General features: G+C 36.0%; 1 protein-coding gene across 2 annotated transcripts in view; it reads left to right on the top strand.

The window, feature by feature from the left end:
• The first annotated feature begins 415 nt into the window (after positions 1-415).
• Positions 416-14,969, top strand: part of myo3b (myosin IIIB) — a 146,034-nt gene continuing 131,480 nt past the window's right edge. The window contains exons 1-7 of one of the 2 annotated variants that reach the window (XM_052606908.1): positions 416-600; positions 908-944; positions 9,810-9,993; positions 10,311-10,331; positions 10,786-10,920; positions 14,371-14,475; positions 14,691-14,790. In XM_052606908.1, coding sequence (XP_052462868.1) covers positions 594-600; positions 908-944; positions 9,810-9,993; positions 10,311-10,331; positions 10,786-10,920; positions 14,371-14,475; positions 14,691-14,790 — 589 coding nt within the window. In that variant the 5' untranslated portion in view covers positions 416-593. The remainder of the gene's footprint in view (positions 601-907; positions 945-9,809; positions 9,994-10,310; positions 10,332-10,785; positions 10,921-14,370; positions 14,476-14,690; positions 14,791-14,969) is intronic. The other variant, XM_052606909.1, reaches the window with a different exon arrangement.

Below are 14,969 nucleotides of genomic sequence, written 5' to 3'. Positions count from 1 at the left end.
ATTCATCTGTCTAATGGCTCAATCTTCAATGATGTTGTGCTGCGGACCAGAAACCAAACCCCTGTAAACATGTTTGTGCACTGAATGGAAAGTGGGTTGGCAACACAATAGCTGCCTGGACGACACACTGACCAATACAGCGCCTACATTGGGCATGACATCATAGTGTATTTGTTTGGATGGTTGCAGTTTCTGTTTATGAAGGTTTTATCAAAAAATGCTTGGTAATGAATTCTGTGAATATTTTGATGCCACATGCATTCCAGTAACTACCGTAGGTATTATTATCATCTGAAATAGGTTGTCATTTGCTATTTTTATTTTTAGGTCCATTAATTTTTGCATTTTGACCTTCCTTTTTAAAGTGCATCTTCCCAAATTCCGCATTCCATTGCATTTTTGTGTGATTTAACTCATCTTCCAGCTGTTTGTAAGTGTTATATTGCACCCGTGCTTGTGTGGGATTGGTCATGTGTGCACACTGCTTCCTCTCTGAAGCGCTCACACAGGAACTTATCAAATTCTAGTGAATTATTAACCTCAGGACAGCTAGGAAGGTTTGAAAATCACTTCGGATATGTCAGAAACCGGCTATGGCAGGTAGGTCTTCTCTAAATTTTTGTTTTAACTGGTTGAAAAATAAATTAGAATGTCAAAAAAGCCATTAGTGCAGTTCAAGGCCACAAAGAAACACAGGTAGACATGATTACAGGTGATGTGCTGTGATGGGTCACTTGATAATCCACAGAACAGCATCTACACAGCTTGAGCTAGTGTACGCTTACAATTAGAACAAACAGCTCTGCTTTTGTTTTTCACATACTAGTGTGAAATCTATAATAAAAAGGTAGATAATTGAGCTAGAATTTAAAGGCATTTTTAGTATGATTCTTTAATATTCCTACAGGAAATGCCAATGGAAGAACCAATGTGGTCCAAAGCAGGTAAGAAACATCATCTTGAGCATTTTAGAGAAAGAATATTGAAATTGATTTCAAGTGATTTAAGAGAACTTAAATGGAAAAGTTAATTTAATTCAGTTTATAAGGATACATAAATATTATTTATTGGGAAATAATCATGCATCATGTGAATTCAAGCATAAAAAACAACAACCATAAAAGTATCTGGACACTTTATTGACATGTCAGAATTGTATTGCATTGGAAGTCAGTTACCCTTGATTTTTTTAAATGTTTAAAGAGACATTTTTAGGTGTCCAAATATTTTTTGGAGGGCCAATGTATTTTTGTTTAGCATCACAACATATTCCCAAACTGATATGTTCTTCTGTTAAATGCCTTCTTTCTCCTATATTGTCTCAGCTTGACAAAATTTGATTTTATCTCACATTGATATAAATAGAAATGGCTCTTGACTGATGAGTGATGCATATGATTTGATCTGTATGTCAAGAGCTGTACTGATAATGAGTGTTTTTAATGTATGGTGTGGTGAGTGTATATCCAATTAAAGTTCATGATAAGTGTGTATGTGTGTGTAGTTTCTCAGGGTCCTAACTAAACCTGAGATGTGTGTGTGTGTGTGTGTTTGTGTGTGTGTGTGTGTGTGTGTGTGTGTGTGTGTGTGTGTGTGTGTGTGTGTGTTTCACTATGTGCCCAGAGGGCTGGATAACTCTGAGGAAATACAGAGGACAGAGTTTTATCATCTCCATGGCAGGATATGGTGAGAGAAAGAGAGATGTGATGCTTCTTCACTGTGGTGATGTTGAATATGCATCACACACTGCTGAAGAACATACATCTCTGCACTGCAGACTCACAAACATGCTGTCAGTCAGTGGTTGCATCCAATTCAATGCTTTGTTTTGGCATCTAATCATGTCTAGCTAGTGTCATCCAAAAAAAAAAAAAAAAAAAAAAATGAAGATATGCTTTCTTGCACTCATTTTGAACACAAAAAAGAGATGTATTTATTTACTTATGTGTTTATTGTCTTTATATTTAGTTTTTTATAATACATATTTAGTTGTAATTGTATTCTAAGGGCTCATTCACACCAACTTGATAGCCAGTAAAGTTGCGATGGCTCATGTGCGCTTTTGGTCTCAGTTAGTCCGGATCGATCTGTCAGTGGTCATGCTTGTAAATCCAGTGTTTACTGGTGGATGGCACAGTCTGTCACGTTCCCGTAACAGGATTAGAGTGGACAGGGCTGTGCACCTTTGTCCTGAAAGAAGTCAAGCCTGTGTGTGAGAGGGGAGCTTGGAAAATGAGATTATGTTGTAAGACCTTCTTCCTCTCTGCCTGTGCTGCCAACTCTCGTTTCACTTACACGCTCACCTGAGCAATTCTGCCATGCTTCTCTGGAAACCAACACTGCCTGTTGATTTCTCTGTGCTGTGTTGTTGCTAATGTAAACCAATCAGTCTCTGTGTGTGGTGTCTGCTTTCCTCTGCCCCACACTGAGAGAGAGCGTCAGGCTGTTGTCATGTGCTTGTTAAGGAGTCCTTAGTGAGTGTTTTAGTGGACTATGCAGTTGTTAGGGAATCCCAGAAGAGGAACTTCTGTCTGTTTTGAAATTGTCTTTAAACTAAACTCAAATGTATTGCGGGAAGTTAACCTTATAAAAAATGTTATTTTATTTCAATCAAAAAATCAGAAAAAATTTGCTTATTTGGTTTTTCATTTTTTTTTTTTTTTTTTTTGCATGAAGTATCAGTCGCCTCAATTGATATTTTCATATATTCAGTGTTTTTATAGTGTATGACAAGCAGTAGGATTCTATAAAATATATATTATATAAAATTATTAAATTTCAAGATGCAAAATAGCATTCATTAATTACTACTTTTACTTTTAATACTTAAGTACATTAAAAATGAAATATTTTTTTTTTACTTTTACTCAAGTAAAATGAAAAAGAGTACTTGATGTGTGTACTTCGTCCAGCCAGTGAGAATATGGGGCTCATACTGAAAGAGGAAAAAAAAAAGACACATTAGTGTCATTCAGAGGCAAAAATATGAAATTTGGTGCAGCAGTTGTTATTTATATGGCCAAAATATAAGAGGAGATTCTGATAGCTTGTAATGTAAATCAATGAGGTCTGTATAACAGTATTACAAACTACTATACAATTATATAAATATCAGTATCACTCTATATGAAAAAAAAACCTAAAACATTTATCTTGAAATATTACTACTAATAAAAACTACCTCTTATGTTTACTTTATAAAAATCATTAACATTTTCACCATAACACAAGTGAATTATATTAAATAGGCCATAGACTTGCTTAAAAAGTAAAAACCATCAGACGACGGAAATCAAATTACAACAGGTATTTTATTTTCATTCAATTTGCACATCAACTATCATACAGTAGGCTTTATATACTGTAATACATTGACTTCTGAGGCTGTGTATTGTGAATCCAGAATATGATCTGTGTGTGTATTTGGACAGATGCTGAACTGACACATGCACTAGCTGAGAACGAGAGGCAGCTATTGTACTTGGCTGTTGTTTTCACTCAGGTCCTGCTTCACTGGTCTCCTGTTCCCATGAGAATATGAGCCATGGAAACACCGTCTGTGTTTATGACTGCAGAGGCGCAGTCTCGTCCTGTGGTAGCATCATCATCTCAGGCTAACACACACAGAGCTTGCATTTTTACTGGAACTAACATATCTTTCTATTTGAGCATTTAAACACGTTTATGTGTTTTCTGTGTCTATGAAGGTTTAAAACCCAGTTGTATTTTTCTGGACCTGTCCGAGTGAATATTCTGTCTCCTAGTTAATGGAATTCAGCTCATAATACTTATTAACGATCTTTCTATAATAAAAGAGTCCGGTATTATTATGAATGGACTCCAGAAGTCATCACCTGTTACCTGTGTTTGTAAGTGCTTCATGCATTATGGGAGTGGTTTGAGTCACATGACCTGTGTGCGCCTGTCAGTGTTTGTATAACTCAATGTCTTCCATATAAAGCTCTTTTATGACTAGTTCCATCTGGCTCATGAATATTTAAAACGAGATCATATTACACATTACAACCTGATGAATAATTCAGAGAGGCTGATTCGAATGATTTAGGCTTGTAACATTGACAAACCCTCACATACATTTCAGCAACTTGTTAGGAAGGTCTATCAAACAGAGGTATGTTCTTTGTTATTTTTATTATTTCAGATGTATTTACTTATTTATTACTCAGAATTAAACCATTTAAATGTATTATCATTAACTTCTTTCCTACACTTTTGAAGTTCCCACCAGAGCAAACTTGTTGGAATAGCTTGTTTTATGACGTTCGTATTGCTGATCTTATGTACTGCATTTGAATTGGGTAACTGAGGGGACAGTTATGGTTATGTAACAGAGTTTTGCATGATTGTGCACTTGATAAGGCCGCTGTGTCGTGTTATTTCTCTTTAGCCTTTGAAAGTTACAACGTGTGATTATTACATATGAAATATTATATACTCTGTAATTGAATGCTCTGAAGTATAATTGAATTAAAATAAGTTGTTTAGCTGTCTGTTATTGTTGAGGGGGTGGATGCAGGGATGAGGAACTGTCAGAGACAGTTAATCTAGAGAATAGCAGATCAGATGATAGCAGGCAATTCAACTCCACTACAGATGCTTCAGCGACTCAAAACACATTTGGGCAGTATTAATAAATCATCCATGCTGTCGTACAAACAGCGAGTGATTCACACGTTCCCAGTGCTGAAGACTGCTGTCTGTTTGGTCAGACCTTTTCTAAATAAAACGTCAAAGCAGACAAACCTCATTTTTTGTCATGACAACTCTGAGAAGTTAGCATGACACTGTTAATGAATTTGGTCTAGGAGGAATAGATCTGCTACACTGCTGCTGCAGAAGAGCAAGTACTGAGACTTACTACTGCCAATACATTCACAGATATACTGCTGTGAGCATGTAAGAAATACTGCTGCTGCCAATGTAACATATATAAAATAATCCCCATACATAACATGCATGAATTCACCCCATAGCAGATCTATACAGGTGGAGCTGGGGAAGGAGGAGGGTTTCTGAAACACGTTGCAACTGCTAGATGCAAAAAGAAACCAATCATCTGTGCCGTGTGAATATTGATGTGATTATATTAAATCAGATTGAGTTAGAACCTATCGGCCTGCGCCATGTAGAGATTCATGACAGAACTTTGTGAACACGAGAGACTTTTTTCAAAAACTAAAAACCTAATTATTCCAAACTTTTGACAAGAAGTGCTATGAATTACATACTTTATATATGCATTGATTATCATGCCATGCATTGATTCGTTTGCAGCTTATGTACTATTCCTCAGTTTAAATTAATGTTAAATTAAGAAATTAAATTGTGATTTAAAATTCAATATTGAATAGTGCACAATTATGATAGTATAAGTTTTAAACTGTAAGCTTGATGTTTCATCTGTTGTACTTGTGTGGCAAATGCATGTTCTTCCTAAAAACAACATTAGTTCAAATTCAGTTTTGCTCTCTACATTCCCCGAAAATAGATTAGGGGTATGAAATATCCATCTCACATTGCACAGTCAAAGCATCTGTCACTCTAACAGTGCATGCTATCCATAATTCTATGTGTGCAAGGCTTAGAGCCCCACGAACAGAACACTATTTACCATTTCCACTTCAACATGACTTCAGAATAAATGCTTCCCTCTCTCAGGAGTCTGTATGACTGTATGAGTGGCAAAATTCATCACATGTCTCTGATATTTTAGACTCGGTAGAGCCATTATCATTAATTTTAAAAATCTCTTGAAGGTGAAAATGAAATGCAAGCATGTGAAAAGTATTACTATCTTCCGCAGTGTGTAGGTGTAGGTGCTTCGGTTTTTACAAGTGTTAGCCTTTTAAAATGAATTATATGTGCAGGAGATTAGTAAGCAGAACACTACATCATTGCATGAGCAGAACACCATTTAATATTTAGCATTACATGATAACTGATGAGAAACTTATTATGATGAAGTTTAATAATTTAACTTGATGATAACCATAATGTTAATATTGGCAAACTGATTAAAAATAAAGTGAAGAAAGTGTATTAACCCCTGTTGATAGCATTTATCGGCCTAAGAACCTCTGTGCAATGCACTATTTTCTAATTTGTTGTTATGCTTTTGCGCTTGCTTGTAATTTACGTTATGCTTGTTATTTGTCATTATGCTTTAAGTCAATATTTTAGCTCTGAATCCATTCCACTGTTTTAAACTTCAGCTGGGTATCAGAGCACATTTTGTGCCTCATTTATCATCACCTCACAGTGAGGACAGACATCGGTTTTCTGGTATTGCAGTTCCTGTCTTTGGTATCTCTCTCCATACCTCTGTAGATTACGTTCAGGAATGTAATCAGAAGGGGAAGTTTTGGACATCCCGACTCTAAATGATAAATGAGAGAGTAGTAGTCCTGAGGTACATGACAGAGTTAATCTCTGTTAAATCCGATCGTGGTGAGCTGATTGTGACTTCTTAGAGCGCAGTGACAGGAAAGTGGGATCTGAATCCATCAACTAATACTCCCACATGCCAGTGAGACACCGGCAACTCTCTTGCTTAGAAAATAATCATTTAAAAAAAAAAGGACACTTTCTTTTTATCCTGGCTGGAGCACTATGATGATATTTTGTACACCTGAGATTATTAGTGTTTGTTGTTGAGGGGATGAATCAAAGAGAGGTCTTGTTCTCCATGTAAGTACATCGGCTGTTGTGATTGTAGTGTCTTTGTCAACCTGTCTTAATGAGAAACAGTGGTTACAGAGCCAGATTTCATAATCTTGCTTTTGCATTTGTGTATCTGAGTACTGAAAACGCTTAACAATGATAAACACAAAAAGTGATATTATTATTATTATATAAAAATGTTGTACCACAAGGCTCAGTCTTAGGTCCTTTTTTGTTGTATACTGCATGCGCGCCCCTTGTGATATATTTCTATTAGGAAATTAAGGCTTAATTTTATTTTTGTAATGTAAGACATTAAGACCAAAGCAAAGTCAGAAAGACTGATATGAAAAAAAGAAAAAAAAAACTGACCTATTACAGAACATCAGCATTACAGCATGACTTTTGACAGCATGGTTATGTTTACCCTTAACTGCAATTTCCTGAGAAAGAATAGCTTTTTGTTATGCCATCTTGTATTTCTTAAACATTTAGCCAATAAACACAGTGGGTTTTTATTTTTATTTTTTAAATATTGTGTTAACATTGTAATTGTGATCTGATGCAATCTATTAGCATGTGTTTGACATAATGAGACACATTTTAATTAGATTTACAGGTCATAGAGTTCATGTTGGAACATGTGAAATAACACAGTTATGAATAACGTTATAAAACAACTCAAATGGATAACAATTATGTAGTGGCAACAAAAACAAAACTATCTTATATTTCTATAAATCTTATTTTAAAGCATTTAGAAGAATAAGTTCAGCCAAAAATTTAAACTTCTGTCATCATTTATTCTCATACCCGCATGTCATTCCAAAACCTTAACGATTTAGAGAACACGATAACGTTTAATACAAGTTTTATATCATAAAATCCAACTCGTACAGTAGCTTTATGTGAGAAACAGACTGAAAATCTTACCTAAAATCTAACCTCTGATGTTCCTTAAATGCAATTTTCCCTTTTGTGCAGTCATGAATATGTGTATATTAAAATGTGGTGTGTCAAATTTTGATGTGTGAGATGTCAGCATACAGGTGCATCTCAATAAATTAGAATATCATGGAAAAGTTCTTTATTTTTAGACATTTCATTCAAAAAAGCAAACGTTCTAATAATCTAGATTCATTACACACAAACTAAATTGTATTTATCTTTTTTTTTTTTTTTAGTTTTGATGGTTGACTTACAGCTTAGGAAAAATCTGTATTTTAAAAAAAAAAAATTATATTTTCTCAAAGATCATTCAAAAAAGATTTACAAAACAGAAATGTTCAAGATCTCCAAAGCATGTTTAATTATGCACTCAATACTTGGTTGGGGCTGCTTTTGAACAAATGACTGCTTCAATGCAGAGTGGCGTGGAGGTGATCGGTCTGTGTCACTGCTGAGGCGTTATTGAAGCCCAGGTTGCCTTCAGCTCCTCTGTATTGTTTGTCAGATGTTACTTATTTTCCTCTTCACAATACCCCATAGATTCTCTGTGAGGTTCAGGTCTGGTGAGTTCGCTGGCCAATAAAGCACAGTAATATCATGATCAGCAAACCACTTGGAAGTGGTTTTGGCAGTGTGGGCAGGTGCTGAAGCCCTGCTGAAAAATATCAGCATCTCCATAAAGCTTGTCAGCAGATGGAAGCATAAAGTGCTCCAAAATCTCCTGGTAGAAGGCTGCATTAACTCTGGACTTGATAAAACACAATGGACCAACACCAGCAGACATCACGGCACCCCAAATCATCTCTGACTTCAGAAAGCTCACACTGGACTTTGGATTCTGTGCCTCTCCAGTCTTCCTCCAGGAGCCAGACCTTGACATCCAAATGAAATGCTAAATCTACTTTCATCTGAAAAGAGGACTGTGGATCAATGAGCAACAGTCCAGTTATTTTTCTCCTTACCCAATGTGAAATGCTTCTGACGTTTTTTTTTTTTCTGGTTCAGACTGTGGTGACTCTTGATGCGCTGAATCCAGCTTCAGTCCACTCCTTGTGAAGCTCTCCCAAGTTTTTGAATCTGCTTTTCCTGACATTCTTCCCAAGGCTGTGGTCATCCCTGTTGCTTGTGCATCTTTACCCACACTTTTTCCTTCCAGTCAACTTTCTATGATTATATTTTGATACAGCACTCTGTGAACAGCTAGCCCTTTCAGCAATGACCTTCTGTGTCTTACTCTCCTTGTGGAGGGTGTTGATGATTGTCTTCTGGACAACTGTCAAGTCAGTAGTCTTTCCCATAATTGTGGTTGCATGTTCTAAACTAGTCCAAGAGGTACCCAGAATTCATACTCATAATTAATCAAATTAATCAAGCTCAAAATGGAATCTACAAATTTTTTGAGACACTGAATTTTAAATTTTCCTAAGCTATAAGTCGTAACCATCAGAGTTAAAACAAAAAACTCTTGAAATATTTCAGTTTGTGTGCAATGATTCCAGAATATAAGAAAGTTAGCTTTTTACATTTTTAATACAAAAAAACACTTTTCCATGATATTCAAATTTTTTGAGATGCACCTGTACATGAATGTTAATGAGATGAGACCTGAGGAGATCACCCCTGACTAATGAATTAATCTTAGTCTCACACAAGTGACTTCAGAAGATGTGAAACATTACACACAGTTTCTGTATTTGATGGTCCATTTGGTTATTTTCAGGGAACGATAGCCACTGATTTCATCGTATGGAAAAGAGCAGTGAACACTAAATTTATGAACTATGCTGAATTTTACCTTTTGTGCTCCATGGAAAAAAAAAATTTTGTATATATTTGGAAAGACATGAGGAAGAGTACATGGTGACAGAATTTTCATTTTGTGGTGAACTATTACATTCATAACATTACTAACATTTCTAGGGCAAAGAAGCACAGTGAATTTCTGTGACCAACTTACAGTGAATTTGTGGCCACACAAAATTCTCAATCATGTAGATTCCTATTGAAAAATGACTTGAATTTAACTGCTAAAAAATTATAAATGTGACTCTTAATTAAAATATTTTTACATCATGTGAAAACACAATTCAACTCAAACATTTATTTTAATTGTTTGTTTATTTTAAAATGTGTGAAGAAATTGAATTAAATCTATTATTTGAATTAATTGTACTGTTCAGGAGGTCTTTCTATGGACTGTATCCCTACAAGTCAAGCATGATCGGTCTGGAGTCGCTGACGGATCCATCTTCTGATTGGGACATCATAGAAACAATTGGGAAAGGAACATATGGCAAGGTCTACAAAGTCATCAGTAAGAAAGATGGAAGTCAAGCAGCAGTGAAAGTTTTGGATCCCATTAATGTAAGTCATTGTTGAACATTTTCTTCAGCTGTGGCATCACTTCTGTGTTCAGTGTATTGCTAATGTATCTCATCCCGATGTGAACACATTAAAACTATTTTTATTTTTCCGCAGAGAGTCTCAAACCTTGATTTTTATAGAGTAGACCCAGTAGATTCAAAATTGAATCTGAAACATGCTGAAAATGTACTGTAAATAAAACTATTGTCTCTGCACTCTAGTCAAGTTAATTAGTTCATGTTAAGACTCATAACATTATTTTCAGAGATTTAGAAACATCTTTAAAGGTGTTTCTTCTCCTCCTCTTGCCCTCTCAGAATCCCAGTCACACTAACAGAGTAAGTAGATGTTCTTCCTAAACAGATATTTTCATATAAAAGCACTATTGATTTCTGGAAACCTTGTCAGGATGTTTTATTGTTATGCCTGACGTTCCCCATGTAGTGCTGCTTGATCCCCCATAACCCCCTGCTGCACAGTGCATGCATGGCTGCCTTCATTGTTCCCATCAGATACCCTGCTGGTCATCATACAAACACATGCACGAAAGCTTGGGAGCATTTTTGCATCCTTTACATTGTTATGATCTATTCTGACAAGTTATCTTTGTACTGTATATAGCAGCTTTCTTTTTTAATCAGCAGCAGTTTTCAATCATTTCTAGCTTCATGTTGTTAATCACAGAATCTCATAAGAAGAATGAATATCATTACAGACAACAAATGCGAATCAGGGCACAGTTTTGTGTACTCGCATATATGTTTAATGCAGTTGTGTTAATGGTTGTGTCAGGATGTGGATGAGGAAATTGAAGCGGAGTACAACATCCTGCACTCGCTGTCCAACCATCCCAATGTGGTGAAGTTCTTCGGCATGTTCTACAAATCAGATGAACTCTCTGGAGGGCAGCTTTGGCTTGTTTTGGAGGTACATTTCTTTACCAGAGCTTGGTTTTGTTTTTTATTTACATTATCCACAGGAAACAGTCCCTAGAAGATTTCCAGTAGAGTGGAATTTTCAAGTGACTCTTTAAGTTGTGATGCACCTTTCTGGTAATACTGTTTCTGGGTTTAAGCCTCTTAGTTGAGAATATCATCTCAAAAGCCATTTTGAGCACTTTTCTTCTATATCAATTTAAAGCAAAGCTTCACAGCTTTAAAACTCAATTCATACACAGCTGAGATTTAAAGGTTAGATCATGATGTTTTGGTGTTATTAAAGCACACAGTGAGTGCATATTAGTACCGTTTGTTGTTTGCTTTTGGGCTCTGAAAGAGCGTTTGGACTGTGCGTGACGTCAGACTGGATCAGTGGCGGCTCCAGACAATTTTGATTGGGGGGGCAATGGGGGGGTCCTGGTCTTTTCAAGGGGGGTCTCATGAAAACCAACAAAAAATACAGTGGACATGGCTAATAACTGCATATTTCTGCTACTAAACAACAAAAACACCTTTGCAATGTAAACAAATGACAGGCTACATTTGTTATTCATATCCTTCACACTGCACTTTCATGTCAGGTATATTATACATTTTTATTGACATTGATATTTTTACATTTATTTCCAGATAGATATTATTGAGTTTACAGCCTAAAGTGGTCTTGCTGTTGTAAACACTGTTGCTTTTGTAGAAAAAATATTTGCATCACATTTAAAATATAATTATATTTTAATTCATTTCTGAATTGTTTTTATTTTTATAATGGTAATTCAGAGAATGAGAAAATCTGAATAAGCCTTACCAGTGTTGTGATAATTATTTTTACGTGTTAAAAATAAATAAGTACTGTAATATAATAAAAGTTTATTAAAATAACATAAAAAAGACCAGACCCCTCGATGCCTGTGAAACTTTTCTCCCTCAAACAGCACGCTAGTGTTACTTCTACACTACAGGCTACACACAGCAATATAAACAACATATCTGCATGTTCTCACATCACATCGTTCTTGTAAAATAATAATAAGTAAATAAACACCAAAATCACTTCGCTGAGAATGAAACACCACTTACCAGCTGCCACGATGTTGAAAATATCCTCTAGCAATTAAAAAATGCGCGTGCAGCATGAGGAATCTTCCTGGTTGGATGAGGTCGTAGTCAGGTGAACTGTCATCATGTTGGTCATTTTATTTACGGCTAAATTATTATTAATAAATTGTACTAATATTATGATTGGGCGTGGGCAGGCATTCACAAAAGTTTATGTTATTACAAAAAAAAATTGAGGAAATTTTGCTTTGACAAAAGGGCACTTAAGGGGCAAAGGAGCAGGTGCTCAAGTGAACCGGTTCTTTCGGACAATTCGATCAAATAAACCAGCTGAAAAAAAAATGGTTCACCGGTTCTTTTGCGCTCGATGTAATGCCGTCATTGGCGATGATTGCCCTTCAAGCCTTTGGTTTACCCGCGCTTATACATTAGCAAAGAATCAGTTCAGAATCAATCACCAAAAGAATCAGTTCGGTTCAGATGCGCTCTGTTTCAGTCTGCTTCACGCTGAATCACGCATGCGCAGTTATCATCAGCTCATCGGTTCTCGAATCGGACGCGTCCGACAGAAACGGTTCTCGGTTCAGTGTATGAATAAATGTCGAAATAATTATTATTTATTATTGTTCTGCGTAGTTTGAAGAGAAACATTTTTGGATCTTTATCCCGAATATATATATATTTTTTAATCAGGAAGAGGCTGGGGGGTCAAATGGGGGGTCAAGGCATTTTTTGGCAGGGTCTTGAGACCCCCCAAGACCCCCCCTGGCGCCGCCGGTGGACTGGATTAGTAACATATAAAATATTACCTTGATCTGATGCTCTGAAGATTTAATTTTGTCAGTTGATCCAAATTTAGGTACTGGAAAAATGTCTGAAATAGAAGTTATTTACTGAAAATCTTTCATTGTTTAAGTACACTGATAAACCCAATGTAAACGAAAGCTATACAAAAGCTACGGAGGAAGATAATGAATAATTTCAATGAACAACAATTTATATTTTGAGGTATTCCTCACAAAGACTAGTCTTGCATAGCCGGACCTTCAGACTGATGGCTGAAAGACGTTAAAGAATGCGACACACACGTATCCCGGAAATCCTGTATAATTCAACCAATCCGTTGACCACTTTGACACTTCTGAAGTGTTTCCACAATTTGTGTCCCATATACATCAGACATTTAGCCAACGGTCCGTGGGCATGACGTCTGAGGCTGAGACTACACAAAGACTGGCGCTGATTAGAGTTTTCACTCCAGTTAATTTAATATTTAGCCCTAAATGTAACATTTATGTATTTGATTTATATAGCTATAGCTATATATTTCCATCCATTTGGATTACACAATTTACATACACAAAAAACAGCTTTATTTATTTAACATCAATGAATCCGATTTGTTTCAGTCTCATACATTTTAAAGCAGCACTATGTAGCTTTTTGGCGCTCTAGTGGTTAATAAACAGAACTGCACACATCCCGCAGAAGAACATTCTAGCCGGAGCTACTTCTCTTAGTTTATGTCTATGGCGATTCACGAAGGTATGTGTTATTCCTCAGCGTTGACGACCTGACCAGGCTACTAGTCCAAATATAAGCACTTATTATAAGTGTACCGTAGGGATTAGGGGTAAGACAATACGCGGTTTGGAAGATGAATTAATGATGTACTCGCTCATTGTAAACATTTAGCAAATTTTGAACACAGAACAAGTTACACAGTGCTGCTTTGACTGAATATTGCTTGTTCTACAGCTAGCCATATTTTAACCGTTCATTCATTTAACTGAATGAATCTGCTTGTTTTCACAATGAGAACATGCATGCTAATTCCAAGCAATTTAAATAAATTAATTTTGAATATGTTATTATGCAGAATTAAATAGATGCAAATAGCAATAAACTAGGCCTATGCCATTATTTATTTATTTATTTATTTATTTATTAGAAATCTTACCTATTAATTAACATTTTCATGTATGCATGACAAATGTGTCTCACATTAAGTTCATTAGTTCATTTTAAAGCTGTATAATTAAAATGGATGGAAAATGTATATGTAATAATAATACAAAATAAATAAAAACATCCTACATTTAGGCCTAAATCTTTATTTGTGTATGCAGCACAGACATTCTTATTATATTGTATTGATGTATGTTTGGAATGACAGACACAAAGCTGTATAAAAAAAAATGACATTTTGTTTAGGTGAAATATTTAATATGTATCCATGATATTATGTCTGATATTATTACTGACAATAATAACACTGAATAAAAATGCTTTGTGTGTTTTGTTATTTTATGACTATCCATTGTTTTTTTCTCTCTTCTGTTCCTCATTACTTTTCTCTCTTTCTGGCATTTCTCTCTGTTAGCTGTGCAATGGAGGTTCAGTAACTGACCTGATAAAGGGTTTGCTGATGAGAGGGAAACGTCTTGAGGAGCCCATCATCTCCTACATCCTGTATGGAGCACTTCTGGTGAGACACACACACACACACAGACTAAGGTAAGCTGCTCACCCCAGCCCTGTGAATGCTGCCTCAGCACTCTGACTGTGCCAGAGTAGTTATTTTGGGCCGTGATAGTGAGCAAAGACCGACGGTGTCCAGATGTAGACTTTATGGACCAATCAGAGGCAGTCTGGCCTTCAGGACCACCTTACCGACTCAAGTTTCTCTTGTTTTCCCCTCAGGGTCTCCAGCATCTTCACAACAACAGAATAATCCACCGTGATGTGAAGGGCAACAACATCCTCCTCACCACAGACGGTGGAGTCAAACTGGTGGACTTTGGTAATGGTCACTGCTGTTTCTCTGAAGAGAAAGAAGATTTTTATTTTAGAAAGAGGGTTTTATCTTGATTTAGAGAGATTTATATTCATTTTCCTTGCCGTGCAACATTGGTTCCAAAATGGACATTAGCTGGTTTTAAAGTATTATTGCTGCATGCAGCTTAAGCAGTGTACCAATGC

Source organism: Carassius gibelio, chromosome A9 (assembly GCF_023724105.1).
Source record: "Carassius gibelio isolate Cgi1373 ecotype wild population from Czech Republic chromosome A9, carGib1.2-hapl.c, whole genome shotgun sequence".
In the NCBI taxonomy this organism is placed as follows: domain Eukaryota; kingdom Metazoa; phylum Chordata; class Actinopteri; order Cypriniformes; family Cyprinidae; genus Carassius; species Carassius gibelio.
This window is presented reverse-complemented; position numbering and strand designations above follow the sequence as displayed.